This window comes from Felis catus, chromosome D1 (assembly GCF_018350175.1).
Source record: "Felis catus isolate Fca126 chromosome D1, F.catus_Fca126_mat1.0, whole genome shotgun sequence".
In the NCBI taxonomy this organism is placed as follows: Eukaryota; Metazoa; Chordata; class Mammalia; order Carnivora; family Felidae; genus Felis; species Felis catus.
In genome coordinates, this window is record NC_058377.1 from 100,871,544 (window position 1) to 100,891,237 (window position 19,694).

The 19,694-nt window shown below is 36.5% G+C and overlaps 2 protein-coding genes across 2 annotated transcripts; both read right to left on the minus strand.

Annotated features, from left to right (window-relative positions):
• Positions 1-2,096: 2,096 nt before the first annotated feature.
• On the minus strand, positions 2,097-11,048 carry LOC101080999 (olfactory receptor-like protein OLF2). Its single transcript, XM_045038103.1, is given in 3 exon segments — positions 2,097-2,129; positions 2,131-3,054; positions 10,905-11,048. Coding segments are annotated over 3 exon segments (1,101 nt in total).
• A 6,413-nt stretch (positions 11,049-17,461) lies between these two features.
• On the minus strand, positions 17,462-18,394 carry LOC101098824 (olfactory receptor 5W2-like). Its single transcript, XM_011286835.3, has one exon. It carries the CDS (start codon positions 18,392-18,394, stop codon positions 17,462-17,464), a length of 933 nt encoding a protein of 310 aa, XP_011285137.2.
• Positions 18,395-19,694: the final 1,300 nt, after the last annotated feature.

Below are 19,694 nucleotides of genomic sequence, written 5' to 3' on the forward strand. Positions count from 1 at the left end.
GAATGGTAGCACTACAGCCCAGCCTTACTGGTTTTCTTTAAATTCCACAGAAATGACGTGGTCCTGTCCCCCTGGGGACCCTCTAGTTGCTGATCTATCTGCATAGAATGCTTTCTCTACCTAGTTCATCTCTCAGCGAATTCCTACTTATCTTTTAGATCCCAGACTAATTGTCTGAATTTGCAAGAATTACTTTTCAACTTCTGTTTCGCTTTGGGAAGCAAATTAATGCTCAGAGACTGGTTTGTCTTTGCCAGCAATGTATTTAATGTAGGTTCACGGTGGGAGTTTCACTAGGCAATAGCATACATGATAATGTCTCCAAATAAGCCAATAAAGGATAATATACTCCAGTGAATGATGGACTAATCACACTAGTGCTCCAGGCAGGGAGAGATGAAAGGAATGGAGTTCAAATGTAGTCGAAGTGCACCTTTAGGGGAGCTGGTACTCAGGAGAGACGATTCAGCCAATCCTGAGCCGACGTCCGGTTGCCAGTGCAAAAGTAACAGTCCCTGTTGCTAGAGCACGTTGCTAGGGAATGACAGAATCACTCATCATGAGCATCATGGGCAGGATGATTTTCTGCACAGGCTGCTGCTACCTGGCTATTGGCTTTTGCCACCGACAGTGGAAGAGTCACCGTTACCAGGCAGGAGCTTATTGACCCGAGGTCATTGGAGAGATATTATTTTAATTAAATTTAATTTAAAAAAATTTACTATTGAGTATAGTTGATGTGCAATGTTATATCAGGCTCAGGTGTGCAGCAGTCATGTGACTACACTGTGCATTACTCAGTGCTCGCACTAAGTGTAGTCATCATCTGTTGCCGATACTGTTACTACAATATGAATGGCTGTATCACCTACGCTGTATTTTTTCCTCCCTGTGACTTATTTATAACTGCAAGTGTGCACCTCTTAATCCCCTTCACCAATTTTGCACACCTCCCCCGCCCCCACTTCCCCTCTGGCAAACAACAAAACTCTGCATTTATGAGTTTCTTTTCTGCCTTTTGATTGCCTGTTTATTCACTTGCTTTTTGAGATTCCATATATACATGAAATCATACGGTATTTGTCTTTCCCTGTCTGAGTGACTTCACTTAGCATAACGTCCTCTATGTCTGTCCATGTTACTGCAGGTGGCAAGATCTCATTCTAGTTTACAGCTGAATAATATTTCATTGTATATATACACCACACCTTCTTTATCCATTCATTTATTAATGGACACCGGCTTGCTTGCATGCCTTGGTTATTGTAAATAATGCTGCAATACACACAGAGATATATATTGTAGCCTTGCTCAGACAGAACACTCTTAGGTGGTCCTCACAAGAATCAATATTTAGAGTCTAAGTACTCCTTTGCCATAGTTGATTCTTCATGTGTGTTTATTAATAAGCTCCCAGGGGGGCCCTTCATCAGCTGAGCTACTGAGTTATTATCAGTAAAAACATATGAGATAACAAAATCCTGAAAAACCTATTTCATCCTTATATCCTTATATCCTTTTGATATCTTTATATCAAAACAACTTTACTCTCAAAAACAATTTTATTTTGTTATAAACAAGTGGATTTGAAGTCATCTCAAACAACAATTTCCTTCACTGTATTTGAAAAATGTACTTTGGTTTTATAGTGTTTAGCATTTCTTTCTTTCTTTTTTTTTACATTATGGGTAATTATGGTTTTCTAAATAATCTGAGTGTTAATTAAAATTGTAACTTCCAATAGGCAATGAGATTTATTAGTAAATAAACTGCTGGATTCACCATGAAATTCAAAGCACATAAAGGTACTTAGAAAATACTCAATAGCATTTAGAAAATTAAATTCATACACAAATGAAAGACTGAAGACAAAAATTTGGCAAACTCGGGATCTGAAAATTTCACACAAATAAGGAGTACCAACATAAATTCAAGGTATAAAATGAAGCTTGGAGTATTTAGGGAATGACACATTTTGGCATGGCTGGGACATGTTATAAATACTTATTAAATCACACGATTATAGCCAAAACAATTCCGATTTCCATGATTTATAGTGTAAGATTGTGAGAAAAAAAATGCATACATATAAGTTTTCAATGAAACCACCGTCTATTTTTAATTTTTTTTCAGAGCTTTGTTCACATCTTTGTTCCGGAGGCTGTAAATCATAGGATTTAACATGGGAATCACAAGGGTATAAAACAAGGAGGTCATTTTGTCTTGATCAGAGTAGGAAGAGTAGGAAGAACTTGGCCGGAAATACATAAAGAGCAGGGTCCCCTGGAAAGTTGCAACAGCAGTTAAGTGGGAGGTGCAGGTGGAGAAAGCTTTGAACCTCCCCTCAGCAGAGCGGATCTTTATCACTGCCAGGATGATATAACAGTAAGACACAAAGAGCCCTGAAAGGGTAATCAGCTCAGTGAAGCCAAAAATGGTGAATATCACTAACTCATTAACTTGTGTATCTGAGCAAGATAACAAAAGGAGAGGTGGGACATCACAGAAGAAGTCGTTGATCACATTTGACTCACAGAAACATAAGTGAAATATTAATATTGTATTTACAGAAGCATCCACAATTCCCATCATGTAAACCCCAGCCATGAGCAGAAAGCACACTCTGCTGGACGTGTTGGTCGTGTAGAGCAAGGGGTTGCTAATGACCTTGTAGCGATCAAAGGCCATCACTGCCAACCGTAGACACTCAGAATCTACAAAGGTGCAGAAGATCCAGAATTGCAGAGAACAGCCATAGAAGGAAATTGACTTGTTCTTTGCAGTGAGGCCTACCAGCATCTGGGGTCCAATTGCTGTAGAATAACAGAAGGAGAGGTAGCTGAGGAAGAAATACACTGGTGTGTGAAGCTGGGAATCCATTCTGATTAAAATGATCATCCCAAGGATTGCAACCAGAATGATGAGATAAGCAACTAGAAATGTGATAAATAGGGTCACTTTAATTCCAGGGTAATTGCTAATTCCCAGGAGAAGGAATTCATTCACAGAAGAGCAATTTTTTTTCCATCCATTCTTCTTTATTCTTCCAAAATGCTACAGAAATGATCAAGAAGTGGTAGAACAAAGTTTTAACTCTCAGTTTTAACACTCAGAAAAATAAACACTCAAAAAAAAAGTTTTAACACTCAGAAAAATACCATCTGTAAATCACAAAGGATTTATTTCAACACATTATGTTCTTTACGGTCTTAATCTTGAGACAGTAGTCCCGACAAGTTTCATGGTTATGTTGCTGGCAGAAGTTAAAGTGTTTGGGTATAGAATTTAGAGAAAGTTTGATTGTAAATTTAGGTATCGTCCATAAGATATATGATTTATGTGCACTTTCGTTGCTTTATATCAGTAGTCAGTACAGATCAAATAGAATACACAAGTAATACCTCAATTAAAAACAAAGTTGGAATATGAATTCTTGTGTTTTAAAAATAAATATCTCATTGGGGTGCCTGGGTGGCTCAGTCGGTTAAGTGCCTGACTTTGGCTCAGGTCATGGTCTCAAAGTTTGTGAGTTTGAGTCTCACATCGGGCTTTGTGTTGACAGCTCAGAGCCTGGATTCTGCTTTGGATTCTGTGTCTCCCCCTTTTTTATGCCCTTCCCCTGATCACACTCTGTCTCTCAAAAATAAATAAATATATATATATATATATATATATATATATATATATATATATATATTTAAAAAAAATTTAAAAATCCAAATACCTAATTGACCATAAAATGATTACATTTATTGAATTATTTAAGAATCATAATTTGTTTGGGACATCTAGGTGGCTAAGTGGGTTGAGCATAGGACTCTTGATTTTCGCTCAGGTCAGGATCTCATGGTCTTGAGATTGAGCACAGAGTTGGGCTCTATAGGGAGAGAGTGGAGATTGCTTGGGTTTCTCTCTTTCACTCTCTCTCTCTGCCTCTCCCTCATTCACGAGCCTGTGCGCACTCTCTGTCTCTCAAAATAAATAATAAACATTTAGAAAAAAGAAACCATGATTTAAGACTTGAGTTTGAAACAATGAACGTATCTCTGATTTAAGAATAATGAACAATATGTTTGTGACTATTTCCACCCACATTGTTTTTAGTATTTACTGAGACATTAGATATATCTTAATAAACCTTTCTCTAGTTATATATTACTACTTTGCCACGTTTATATTACTTACATGCAAGAGTGGTCTCATGCCAAAAGACATTTATCTTGACCAGTAAAAAAAGAATATTAAAAACAGGTGGATACAGCAGAATTTAACACATACATTTCCATCTCTGGATTTTAAAATTGACTTGATTGTTAAAAATAAAGAGGAAAACAAGAGTAATAAACATACCTTTGATTTATAGGCTTCCGTGTGTGTGTGTGTGTGTATGCATGTACCTGTCTTTCTACTAATATATGAAAACTGAAATATGGATGATAACTGATTTTCTTTTAGATTTCAGTAAATATCATATGTGGTTCATATGGGTTCAATTTACACAAATTAGTATTTGTGTAGTGATATCTCAACTATTACTGGTAAAAAAAAGTAGAAAAAAATCTTAAGTTTGCATGTACCCTTTCACAGTGAGTAAAAAATCTCATATCTATATAAATTTTGATTATGATACAAATAAGTAAAACTGTTTATTTGCTACTCAAAATGAATGGATTCACCCTACTTAAATGAGAAATACCTCTTCTTTTTGCCATTTGATTGCAAATTATTAACCAAAGGAAATGAGTAAAATAATCATTTACACTTTTAAAAATATTTGATTCCTCATTTTTCCAAATATAAACTTTTTTTTTGTTGTTGATTATTTAAATTTAGTGACTCAGAAACTACCTGTGATGGGCAAGCCTTTCTGTGCTGGCCCCTGATAGCTGAATGCTGCAGACAGATTGTATTTTATTTTTACTCAGTGTCATTTGGGATTTAAATATCTCAGGCCTCTGTGCTCATGCTTCTATATTATACAGAAGCATCCAATTAGATATCTAGTTCTGTATTTTCTCCCGTGAATGTTGCAACAATTTCCACAAAGGCTGAATTTAAATTCTTTGCTCTTGCACCAAATGGGTCATCGTTAGGAGGGTAAAATGATTTTTATAGTATGATTCGTTGTTACCTTGAGTCTATACCATCTTCCTCCAATCAGATCGGACTTCTAATGAAACTCAAATAGGCCTCCTACTTAATTACTTTGTTAGTTACTATCTATTCCATTAAATATACTAAATTAATAAGTTTGAATTACTTTATGACTAAGGGTGTCTGGGTGTGTCAGTCAGTTAAGTGTCTGACTCCTGGTTTTGGCTGAGGTCATGATTACATGATTCATGGGTTCAAGCCCCATATTGGCCTCCATGCTGCTGGTGTGGAGCCTGCTTGGGATTCTCTCTCTTTCCCTTTCTCTGTGCCCTTCCCCTGCTGTTCGCACTCTCTCCTTCAAAATAAATAAATATGTGAGGAACAAGTTTAGGAATTCCCTGGGCTTGAACCAGTGCATTAAAAAGGCACAAAGAATTACAAAGCCATAGGATGCTCACACCCAAGTTTAGGTAAACAAGATTAGGGGAATAAGGATAAAGAAGGGAGGCGACGGCCTCCAGAATAGAGTTGGGGGGTCAAAGGCTTCCAGAATAGTGAAGGGGGGGGGGCAAAGGCCCCCAATACAATGGTATATGAGGTAAGCAAGATTAGGTAGTCAGGGCGAAAGCGTCCCTCAACTTAGTAGTATAGCAGAAAGCTGCTTTCACAGGAGGGAAGGACCAAGTTAGGTAAACAGGTAAATAGGGCTATAGACTGCTGCTGCCCTGCAGGTGAAGCTGCCCAGAGTGGAGCTGATTAGCAAAAGAAAAGGTGCCTTGTTGACCCTGAAGTTACTCACTCTATCTGTCTCATCCCCTAGGCTGGCTAAGATAAACAGAGGTGGTGCCTCATGTCTGCTGTAGACAACCTTCTGCCCAGCTGCCAGTGCCAGGATTTTGTTTTGTATTAACCCAAACCCCTAACCCCGAATGTCTTCAAGACCCCCCTTTCCTTCACATCCATGAGTTAATGTTCACAGTTTCATTGTCTCTTTGTGCACGTCCATCACCATGTTTATAAGCCTGCTGATCCTAATAAAAACAGGACAAGGACGCTTATTTGGAGATCTTGTCTTTTTCTAGACATTGGCCATCTCTCGCATTTTAATCCTGCATCTGCTTTCTTACTGGCCAAGAAAGAACTTTAGACTTAGAGTCTATGACATATATACGCTTAAAAAGTATTTTATGACCATCACATCCACTATACATAGCCTACTGTTTCTTGCACTATCTTTATTTTATTCAGATATGTATCTTTGACTACCTTATAAGCTCTTTCATAATAACAACTGCAATCAGCTAATTTGTGTATATCCTGCAGCCCTAGCACCAGCACTTGTACAAACTGAAACTTTGTTCTTAAGTATTTTAAGCAGATAGGCTGGTGGATGATAAATAGTTGGAATAAAGAGGCTCTTTTGGATTGTTTCAGCTAATACAGATCATAAGTACATGTGTGCATGAAAAAGGTTTAGGAAAAAACAAGATTCTATTTGTTCCTTTTTTATTTTCAAATTTTCTTTTAAATTCTAGTTGGTTAATATACAATGCAATATTGGTTTCAGGAGTAGAATCCAGTGATTCGTCAATTACATAAAACACCCAGTGCTCATCACCAGTGCCCTCCTTTAAAAAAATTGTTTATTTATTTTTGAGAGATAGAGCATGAGCAGGGGAGGGGCAGAGAGAGGGGGAGACACAGAATCTGAAGCAGGCTCCAGGGTATGAGCTGTAAGCACAGATCCTGATGCATGACTCAAACTCATGAACCGTGAGATCATGACCTGAGCTGAAGTCAGACACCCAACCAACTGAGCCACCCAGGTGCCCCTCAACTATCTTTTCGATTAGTTCATTTTGTTCTGTGTGTACTTGCAAGTATAAGAAAAATTCATTCACACACACTTATGTATTTAATTTGAATATATGAAAAACTAATAAAAAATGAGAAAATGAGAATTTTCAAGATTCTACAACTGATTGATGGTAGTCATGTTTAATTAAAGATGATTTCAAACTCTTTGATATTTGATATCATGGACACATGATATCTTTACCCTTTCCTATTAAATTGGGCTGGACTTTGACTGCTTTGATGAATACAGTATGGAAAAAATAATTGTCATTCTGGGACCAACTTTTAAGCGGTGTATACTTTTTACAAATGTAATTATTTTAATGAAGTTAATAGTAGTCAAAACTAGAAACAAAGAGACGTTCACAAATAGGGGAATAAATATATTAAGAACATTATAAAATCATTAAAAGGAATACATCGGTGCCCTTTGTATTGGTGTAGAAGTATTTGCAAAAGACTACAGTTAATTGGGAAATTTAACATGCAATGAATTTTACAGTATTATACACTATTTTCTGGAAAGCAAATGATGATCATATAGTCACTAATGAATGACCATGATGAGAAAATAAGAAAAAAAAAGATGTAGCATACTTGAGATCGATGTGTGGAATGAAGTAATGAGGGGAAAAATTATCCACTATGAAAATAAAATTAAAATGTACGTAAATTAATCCCATTTATACTTATATATATGTGTGTGTGTATTGTGTGTGTTTGTGTTTTCATTTATGTATTTCAAAGAGGGTATGATTTCCTAGTTTTACTGAGATACAATTGACATGTAATATTGTGGAGTTTTCTCCTGCTTTCTGAAACTTTGCATGAGATAAGTATCTAAAATCTATAAAGAACTTATCAAACTCAGCATCCAAAATATAAATAAACCAGTTAAGAAATGGGCAGAAGACATATAGACAACATTTTTCTAAAGAAGACATCCAGATGGGTAGCAGACACATGAAAAGATACTCAACATTACTCATCCTCAGGGAGACACAAATCAAAACCTCAATGAGATAGCACCTGTCAGATGCTAAAATGAACCTGTCAGGTTGGCTAAAATGAACACAGGAAACAGCAGATGTTGGTGAGGATGTGAAGAAAAGCAATCCCTTTTACACTGTTGGTGGGAATGCAAACTGGTGCAGCTGCTGTGGAAAACAGTATGGAAGTTCTTCAAAAAAGTTAAAAATAAAAATACTCTATGACCCAGCAAATGCACGACTAAGTATTTACCCAAAAGATACAAAAATACTTATTCAAAGGGCTATATGACCCCAATGTTTATAGCAGCATCATCAATAATAAGCAAATTATAGAAAGAACCCAAATGTCCATCAACTAATGAATGGGCAAAGAAGGTGTGGTGAACACACACACACACACACACACACACACACACACACACACACACACAATGTAATATTACTCAGCCATCAAAAAGAATGAAATCTTGTCCTTTGCAATAATGTGGATGGATCTAGAGAGTATGAAGCTAAGTGAAATAAGTCATCAGAGAAAGACAAAATACTGTATGATTTCACTCATATGTGGAATTTAAGAAACAAAACAGATGAACATAGGGGAAGGGAGAAAGAGAGAGAGGGAAGCAAACCATAAGATACTCTTAACTATAGAGAACAAACCAAGGGTTGATGGAGGGAGGTGGGGGGCAGGGAATGACCTAAATGGGTGGTGGGTATGAAGGAAGGCACTTGTTGTGTTTTGCAGTGGGTGTTGTCTGTAAGTGATGAATCACTCAATTCTACTCCTGCAGCCAATATTACACTATGCGTTCCCTACCTAGAATTTAAATAAAAATTCGGAAAAAAAAGTACATTTGTGTTGTACCACTTCATTTTTACAAAAGACCCACAATTGTATTTGTTTTTGCTAATTTTCTGATGTGCAGGAGTCATTTAGCTAGTTTCTTGGTTTCTTTCAGAAGGAATTGTACCATGTGTAGCTATGCATTTGGTGTGTCCGTGGGAAGCAGGGTGTTGAGCCTCTTATGTCACCATATTTAAAGACTTCCCCTTGGCCCTGATAATACTGCATTTGGAAGCAGCTATTTGCCTTTAGTCTTTGGGAATGTGTGAGAAGGATATGATGTAGAGAGACTAAAATGAGGGTTGAAGTAGACAGGCTAGAATATATAAAGCCTTTTAATGTGGTGTTTCCTATTTATGTAAAAATGCCAAGATAGTCATTATAGGCCATCTGCCCAAGCTTCTATTTGAGTCACGATTCCTTAAAAAATATTTTCCAGAATGTGTTGTTCAATTTCATATATTCAGACATAGGAGGCCCACGATTAATTTAATCTGTCAATTCTATTTTTGTAATTCCATTTTTAGGGATTAAAATGTCTTATTCTTTAGTTAAAAACCACTCGATCTGATAAAACAGCCAATATGTAGATCAATCAGCCTTTAGATGCTATAATATATAGCTGACATAAGGGAGAGAGATGGGTTAATCTGATTATAGGTTTACATACTCTAAATTAGTAGTAATCCAGTGACAACCCATTCTTTTTGAACACTTTATTTCAAACAATATTTTCTACTGTGCTGCTACTTATAAGTAAGAGCTCCATAAAAGTATGTGTTAAATGGAAAAAGATCATACAGGTGGAAACCCTTGAAGCGCTTTATAAAAAATAAAACAAAATTCTCCATAGATATTTTTTCAGCATGATACTTTGTGAGAAGTCACAGCATCCTATAAATGCTCCTTTGAAAACCTGAGAATCTCCTTGGGCTTTACTTCCATTGTGAAATGTTTTCATACAAAGGCATTTTGCAATCGCAGCTAAAAAATTGAAGACATTCACTGGTTTTAACTTCTACAATGGAAATGATTAATTAAGAGTGTCTTTGAGTCTTACGTGGTCCTTCAAATATATGCTGTATATATGGCGTCTCAATAAGTGGATTCAGTGCTTTTATTTTCAGAAGCTAGAGCAGAGACAGATGAAATAGATAAATAGCAAGAAAGAATATGGTATGTGGTTTATGTATGAAACTGTTAGGATATTCTTTCTATGCTGCTTAATGATTGGTAGGTATAGCCTTTTTATAGTCATTTCTATCACTCTCTCTCACCCACACAGGGAGATAGATAGATGATAGAGAGATGATACATAGATAGATAATGTAGACAGATGATAGACACATATAGATAGATATAGATAGATATATAAATATCTCTCCCTCTTTTCCTCTCTCTCTCTCTCTCTCTCTCTATATATATATATATATATGTATGTATATATCTGAATTCAAGTCAAAAATATTTTTTGGCCATATTTAACAGATGGGGGTTGCTTTTAAAACTTATAAATATGCATTAAATACATACAGCATCACCATGAAACCCTTATTCTGAGTTCCTGTCTATCATAAAAAGAATATGGATCTGTGTTTAACTGGAGAAAAGTCAACCTGAACAAAAATGACTGATAATGTGCTATTTCTTTCTGAAACTGAGTAAGAAGAGAATATACCATTTTTGTTCGATAGCCCTTAGGACTTAACATCTCTAAAGTCTGTCCTGATTCACTATGTGGTAACAATGTGTAGTTAATTAAGATTTGTCTCCACAATAAATGACACAATTTTGTTTACCAGAGGGGAACATTTTTATTTTTATGAAAAAATTACATTAAATTTAAATTAAATTTAGGGAAAATTAAATTAAATTAAGGGAAAATTAAATATAAATAAGAAAACCACAGCAATATATTATTATCTAGAACTGAACTAGTGATATTTTTCTTAGATGCAAGAAGGACACACTGACTCTCTTTTTCCCCCCGAAAGAAGAGACTAAATGTCCCAGGTGAAAAGTGCCTTCCCTGTATCAGAAGGGACAGAGACATCTTTATCACCAGAAAAAGTCAGAATAGAAAGGGCTGTATAAAGAAACCTTTATTACTTCCTTACTAATTTGCTCCCCGAAGCCCAAACTTCTTTGACTTTCCAGTTCTTCACGCTGTATTCTTCCTTTGTGTAGAATGTATAAAAGCTGCCTGCTTTGGTCACTGAGTCTTGTATTTCTATGAGCTCCGAGCATATGAAATTACACATTTTTCTCCTGTTAGTCTGTTTTGTGTGGATTTAATTATTAGACCGACCAGAGAACGTGGGAGAGAAGTAAGGAAAATTTTCCCTTCCATATAATATGCAATTTTTTATATCATAAATAACTTGAGATAAATAAAAGTGTGCATCCATAATTCATCAGATGCTGTGTTTCTATATGGAAATCCTTCAAAATGGACTTAAGGGAAGAAAGACCATGTTGTCATATATTACGTCTTTCACTACTATAAAATATCACATATTTAATATGCTATCTTATGTATTCTAACTGGTTATTAACAACCTTCTCATATGGATGCAGACATGGGCATCTGGAGTCTCACAGATACTAGGCTTTTCTGGATGCAATACCCTCGCTCTCGATAGATTCCTGATGACAGCATCATGAAATAAATCTCTCTCCAGAAATAATTCTCATGGCTAATCTCAGGGAATGCTCAAGTGTGTTTACCCTAAAGTCTCATTTGGAAATGAACAAAACCGGGGATGACAGATTTCCAGGATTCTAAGCAACTTCAAGTTCCTCTAAGTTGGTTCTCTAATGCAGCAGGATTCCAGCCTGTGTGATTGATGGCTGAAGGCAGCATATAAGGAGGGTCACCAGATGGAAGCGTGGTCTGTAATATATATTAAGCTGAACTCTTGAACATCGCTGACATTGGTGTGATGAGAAAGTAATGTGGAAGGTGGCTGCATTGCAGGATTCCAGAGAGTAAATACATAATAAGAAAATCAGTGGCCTCTGAATTTGTGCAGTGTGGTAGCCGCAGGGGATGCTCTCTTTAGTGGCCATGTTCTGAGTGGCATTTTACAGCATGCTAATCAAGACAGGACACCTAAATATCACAGCTTGCTATGCATTCATTGAATATCTACTGTTGATAAATGTCTCCAGATAATGAATAATAATCACGCACATCAGCTGTATTTTCTGAGCTTTAATGCAGTTCATTTAATTGCTCCTAAACCAGTAAATGCAAAACTTGAGGAGGAAAGAAACTAAGATGTGTTAGGCATATACTAGCTTATGCTCTTGAGTAGTCCGGTACTTTCCTGTTTAATCAGAAACTTTATCTGGGACTTAGCAGGAGCACAGGATTTCTTCCGCTTTTTTTTTTTCTCTTATTAGTGTATTGTTTTTGTTTCTTGCTTTCTATAAAGCTAGAACTCTCCACAATGAAATTAGTATACTTTTAAATTTGGGAAAAATGATTCTCAGTGACAATTTTTGATACTTTCATATATTCCTTTGTCATTCTTTGTGTGATGGTCCCAGTACTGAGGTAACAAAAGTATTCGTGTGGGAGATACTGTTGAGGCAAGGCTCAAACCATGTAACTAATTGCTACTAATTGCCCACCAGTTAAAATTAAGAAACAGATTCATTTTGTTACCCAAGACATTTTCTGCTATTGTTTACTTCCTTGGTACTTATTCAGAGGATGTGGAATTGTCTTCAGTCCTTTCTTCTGATTCTTTTCGAATTAATTGTTTCCTCAGATGCTCCCCTGTGTAGAGGGATGTGAAAATCCCACAGGTTCCATTTTGTTCAACCAGGACCTAACTTTAGCCTCTAAAACAGGGTTTCTCCTCAAGACCATGTAAACTGACTTCCCTTGACTCTCCTCCTTCCCATGATTTAAATCTGAGCTTGTATAGCCACATTATTATTATAACTTAGGTACCCTAATGGATCTTGGTTTTCTTAAAAATGGAGTTATAAAGGGACACCTGGTGGCTCAGTTGGTTAAGCATCTGACTCTTGATTTCGGCTCAGGTCACGATCTCCCCTGTGGTGAGTTCCAGCCCTGTGTTGGGCTCTGTGCTGCCAGTGTTGAGTCTGCTTAGGATTCTCTCTCTCCTTCTCTTTCTGCCCCTCCCTCACTCTCTCTCTGTCTCTCTCAAAATAAATAAACTTAAAAACAACTGGTTAAATTGTTTTTAAAAGAATAGAGTTACAGGGGTGCCTGGGTGGCTCAGTCAGTTCAGCGTCCCACTTCAGCTCAGGTCATGTTCTCACGGTTCATGGGTTTGAGCCCCACATCGGGCTCTGTGCTGACATCTCAGAGCCTGGATCCTGCTTCAGACTCTGTGCCTCCCTCTCTCTCTGCCCCTCCCCCCATTTTTTCTCTCTCTCTCTAATATAAAATAAAGCATAAAAACTTAAAAAAAGAGAAAGAGTTATAAATAACTGAAAAAAGAATGTTTTTAGGAGAAATTCTATACTTCAATTATAGGCAAGCGAGAAAAATTTATGTATAATTAGGGGTTTCTGGATCACCTTGGTGATACTCAAGCAGTAGGAGGTAGGCAACCATCTACCTAAAAGGTCACCTTCTTCAGAAAATAGTTGTCCATCCTGTCACATTGAGTATTATGACAAAGGGTTCCTGGCATGATGATGGTACCAAAGTACACTGAGTTTCCCTGATGCTGGAGGAAAGACTAGAAGTTCCTGCAGGTGGATAAAGGCGTTGTTCTGCAAGCAAGTCAGAATTTTTAATAACGTGAAGAATGTGTACTAAGATATTCTATGACATGCGGGCACTGCATCAATTTTGCAGATATATTAAGAACACATACTGTGTACAAGGAACTGTTAGGTTAAACAACCTAGGTTGTTAACCTAGGTTAAGCAACCCTGAGGTTGCTTACGATACGGTAGAAAATACACTATCTGTTTGGGAAATATATTTAGAGTATAATCTATTTATAGAAACTTTCTCAGGATGTATACTGCAGTCATTTTCAGAAACAAAAATTTCCTTCACTCCAAAGGAGAACGTTACTAGCGTCTGTAGAAATCGTCCGGAGAACCACCGCAAGGTGACGTCTAGCAAGCTAGGTTAGTTTTAAGTTCTTAAAGTATACACAGCTTTTACACGTTTTTTTTTTTTTTACCTTGCTCATTTCGCGGAGCAGTATGTTTGTGAAATTTCTCCGTGTTGTTGCACATGGAAGCAGTGAGTTCACTTCCTGCTGTGTCGTTTTCCAGTGTGCTAACATGTCATGAAATAATTTATCTCCTCTAGAGCAACAGTCAAACTATAGCGCAAAGTATGTTTGGACGTGAGACACTTCCTATTTATATACGGTCGAGGATTGTTTTGGCAATACACGGACAATCCTAAGGGACTGTGACTAAGAATTTATGGCCTGCAAACCCTAAAATATGCCGCATTTAACACTTTAGGAAAAAATTTTGTTAACTCTTGTCCTGTTGTGTTGATCTAAGTTGTTTTCAGTTTGATGCTAATGATAATAATGCAATGAGGAATATTTGCACACATGTCTTGGGCAGACATACTCACTCATTTCACCTCAGCATAAATCTGGGAATAGAGTTTTTAGGTCATAAGACATTTATATGGCCAGCACGAGCAGACATAAACATACGGTTTTGCAAAGTAAAATGCCAATTCTGCTTTCTACTGTCAGTGTGTAAGAGCTACGATTGTTCCATATCGTCATCAATACTTGGCATTTCAATTGTTTACATATTTTGCTGTTCTATATGTGAATCAGAATATACTACATTTACATATTCATTTTTATTTTCTTGATTACCAATGAAGTTGGATATCCACTCTCTGAAGTGTCTAGGAAATTCTGAATTTGCGTAACTGGCCACTGAAAAGGGTCACACTGACAAGTACTTGACCCTCTGAAATTGGTATTATCTACCTGGCTTCAAATTTAGGGAGAAGTAACCCAAAATTAGTTGAGTCAGTCAATTCTATTTTTGGAATTCCATTTCTGGGGTGTAGAAGTTCCTATTTCTTCGTTCACACCGCCTAGATCTGAAAAAACAGTTAATATGTAGATCAAATCAGTCTTCAGATACTGGAAAATATGGTGGCTGTCCTAAGGGAGCAATGCTGGTTAATCAGATTGCATATTAAAATTCTCTAGTTTTAAGTAGCAATCCACTCACACTCTCTTTTTTTGGACTTAAATATTTTAAGCAATGTTTTCTTCCATGCTGCTGCTCTTAATTTTAAAAGTGCCTGTGTTCATTGAGAAAATATGGTACAGATGAAAACCTTTCAAACCTTTTATTAATAAATAAATTTCTTCACAGTTTTTCTTTTCCAGCATGACACCCAGTGACAGGTCACAGGGTTTCACAAATGCCCTCTGAAAAAGGAGAGGAATTGTTTCTTCCACTCTAAAATGTTTGCTCACAAAACTATTTAAAAGTAGCAGCTACAAAATCTAAGAAATTCAGTGGTTTTTAGCTTCAACAATTGTAATGGAAAATTAAGAGTGTCTTTGGGTCTGATATGGTTCTTTAAATATAAGGATATTCCCATGCTATTTCAACAAGTTGTTTTAGTCATTAGAAATTAAAACAGAGAAAGTTCAAATAGACCAATATCAAGAACATACACACATAAATGCTCTTTGTTTCTAGTGTAACTAATATGTAGGTGTTTACAGACTCATTATCTTGGTATCCACAATCATTTTATGTACTTCCTTAAAAGTTATAGAAAACAAAATATAATATAATACAACATAATATAATATAATAATAATATAATATAATATATAACATAACAGTATAATAATAAATTGCATATATATATATATATGTATTCCGACTACATACTTTACAGTTATATAATTGTGTTACTAATTTCTAATAAACATTCAAAAATGTGGCCTGGTGTTTTTAATTTATCATTTAATTGTTTTTTTTTTTCCATTTTGTGTCCCATACAGTAAGCAGGTACTTTGGATAATACAAACAAAATGTTCAATCCTTTTTTTTAAAATTTTTAATGCTTATTTATTTTTGAGAGAGAGAGACAGTGTGAGTGGGAGAGGGACAGAGAGAGAGAGGGAGGCAGGGAATCTGAAGCAGTCTCCAGGCTCTGAGCTGCCAGCACAGACCCCAGAATGGGGCTTGAACTCATGAACCATGAGATCATGACCTGAGCCGAAGTCAGACACTTAACTGACTGAGCCTCCCAGGTACCACCCACGTGCCCCCAAAGTGTTCAATTCTTGACAAAGAATGCTCCCAACCACGTATTAGAAGCAGTTATTTCATAAACAGAATGATATTAAAACAGTGTTTAAGAGAGAGGTTTTACTATGTATTACAAAAAGAGACATTTATCCAAGACAGAGAAGAGAAAAGAAAGGAAGGAAATTTCCTTGGAGGATTGGTAGAGGAGCTGATTTTTGATAATTACAGCACAATGATGCCCAAAGCCCTTTCCGCTATTCTTTATAACTTAACCATTTTGATTCCTTTTCTTCTCCCCCACTTTCTTGGCTCAAATTGACATATAACATTGGGAATTGTTATATGGGTTTTGATATATGTCTACTTGGTGAAATCATCATTGCTATAACGTTAATAAACACATTCATTGCCTTAGATAGTTACCAACTTTATATCGTGTTGAGAACGTTTAAGAACAAATTCTTAGCAAATTTCAATTATGCAATACAGTATTGTTAATTGTAGTCACCATACTGCACACTATGTCCCCCAAAGCTTATTCAGCTTATAACAGAAAGTTTGTACTATCTGACCAACGTGTCCCCATTTTGCCCACTCCCCAAGCTCCTGGCGACCACTGTTCTACTCTCTGCTTTTATGAGTCCAGCTTTTTTAGATTCCACAAACAAGTGAGATCATACAATATTTATCTTTCTCTGTCTGACTTATTTCACTTGGCATAATGCCCTCAAGGTCCATCCATGTTTTGGCAACCACAACTTCTTTACTTTGAAAAGTCATGACTTGGCCACCTCAAGACCTCTCTAACTGTCAGATACACTGCCTACTATCTTCACTTCTCCAGGATCCAACTTGCATCTTTTGAGATCTTTTGAGACTCAATATCTCCAGCCAATGAAGCCTTTCTTTTATACTAGATTTAGACATTTTCTGTGGATAAAGTCCCCTGTTTTTTTACTTCATGATGAATTTGAAAGTTATGAATTATTTGGTGCTTAGTTAGGTAATGTTGGTTACCTTGAGTAGATTACAAGATTCGTTAGTATAGAAACTACTGGATATGCCATGGGATACAAAGCATTTAAATACCCAAGTTCACTTAGTAAGCACACACTCAATCTAATTATAATAAATTAATGTTTGAATGAATGAAAGAATGAACAAATAAAAATCTGGCAAAATGAGAAAAGTGCGAAAAGTTTTCCACAAAGAAGGAGTACCGTATACAAAATCTAGATGCATAATGAAGTATGATATATATAAGGAACTGCAATATTATTGCGATAGGGCTTCAAAACAAACTCATTTTATTCAATTAAAGTTTTCGAGACAACTTTATTTCTCTTCTGTTATGCAATATAATTTTATATAAACTATAACCACAAAGTATGTGTGTGTGTGTGTGTGTGTGTGCATGTGATATTTAAAACCATCTTTTAATTTTTATTTTTTTCAGGGCCTCTTTCACATCTTTGTTCCTCAGGCTGTAAATCAGTGGGTTTAACATGGGAATCACAAGGGTGTAGAACAAGGAGGTCATTTTGTCTTGATCAAGAGAGTAGGAAGAACTCGGCCGGAAATACATGAAGAGCAGGGTCCCCTGGAAAGTTGCAACAGCAGTTAAGTGGGAGGTGCAGGTGGAGAAAGCTTTGAACCTCCCCTCAGCAGAGTGGACCTTCAGGACGGATAGGATTATATAACAATAAGAGATAAGGACTCCTAAAATGGTACTCAGTTCAATGAAGCCAAAAAATATGAATAATGCCAACTCATTGATCTCTGTATTTGAGCAGGAAAGAAGGTAGAGTGGAGGTAGATCACAGAAGAAATGATTAATCTCCTTTGATCCACAGAAACATAACCGGAATGTTAGTGTCGTGTGTATCAAAGCATCTGCCGTTGCCAGCACGTAAACCCCCGCCATGAGCAGGAAGCACACTCTGCTGGACATGTTGACCGTGTAGAGCAAGGGGTTGCTAATGGCCTTGTACCGATCAAAGGCCATCACTGCCAGCAGTAGGCACTCGGAATCAGCAAACGTACAGAAGACCAAGAATTGCAGAGCACAGCCAACGAAAGGGATTGATGTGTTTTTGGCTAGAAAGTCTACCAACATTTTGGGCCCAATAGCTGTGGAATAACAGAGGTCACAGAAAGAGAGGTGGCTAAGGAAAAAGTACATTGGCGTGTTCAGCTGAGAACTCATTCTAATTAGAATAATCATTCCGAGGTTTGCAAAAAGATTAATGAGATAAATAACAAGAAACATTGTAAATAGGGTTGCTTTCATCCCAGGGTTATTGGTAATTCCCAAGAAAATGAAATCAGTCAAGGATGAACAATTTCCTCCATCCATTCTTCTATATCCTTGTCTAAACTTTTGAGAACATGACCAAGACGATGATAGATACACATGTAACTCTTCCGACAGCCACAAAATACCTGTAAGGCAGAACACAATTTCTTCCCTCAACTGTCTTTTATACTCATAAAATTACTTGGTCAATTCTTTAAAGAGGCATCGCTACCTCTATGACAATAATAAAAATATCTACCATAGGTGGTTAAGAAACTTTGATATAAATCTAGATGTCATTTAGGGCACCTGGGTGGCTCAGTCGGTTAGGTGTCCAACTCTGGATTTCAGCTCAGTTTCTCATGGTTTGTGAGTTCATGCCCCACATTGTGAAGAGTACTGTCAGTGCAGAGTTGGCTTGGGATTCTCTCTCTCTTTCTCTGCCCCTCCCCCTGCTGTCTCTCTCTCTCTCTCTCTCTCTCTCTCTCTCTCTCTCAAAATAAGCAAGTAAATAAATAAATAAACTGTATAAATCTAGATGTCATTTATGAGGGATGCAACTTTCAACAAGCTCTTTAATTCCTCCAAATATCACCTTCCTTTTATCAAGGATGATATTTGGGTGAATTGATATCCCATTCATCTTCAAAATAACCTGAAGAAGCACAAATGTTAGGCCATGAGATGGAGGACTAAGCCTTTTCTCTGCTTGAAAGTATTCCATGGACACACACACAAAATGAGGATATTTATTCTATTCTTCAAAAAAAACATGATCAGCTTAAAAGATTTTTTTATATTAGTTTTTAGAAACAATGAGCATATCACACACTAATAACAATGAAAATAATTATATTCCTGATCCTGGGGTGAGTTGTCTTCAGTGTTTGCTAGGACAAGGAGTAAGAATTACTGATTTTTTTCAGGAAATGTATTATTGCTTTGCCAAAATACTCATTACCTGTTTGTGGAGTGGTCTGATGCGAAGGAGGAGTCTCTTAACCAAAGAAAAGGGCAAAAAAAAAAAAAAAAGAAGTTAACACATACATTTGCATGTCTTTGGATTTTGAATGGACTTTTATATTAAAAAACGAAAGTAAGATGAAGAATGACAAACACGTCTGAGTGATACAGGTTCTCTTCCTTGTGTGTGTATTTATGTGTGTGTCATGTATTTGCATATGTATATATGTCTCTCTCGTACATAAGAATAGAAAGTGGACAATGGACTTGCTCTTTAGATTGAAGTAAATATGGCATGTGGTTCACATGGAGATGTGTTTGTGTATGTTGTTATTTGTAAAGTGGTGCCTACATTATTTTTAAGTAAAACAAAAAAAAAAACTGCTTAAATTCATGT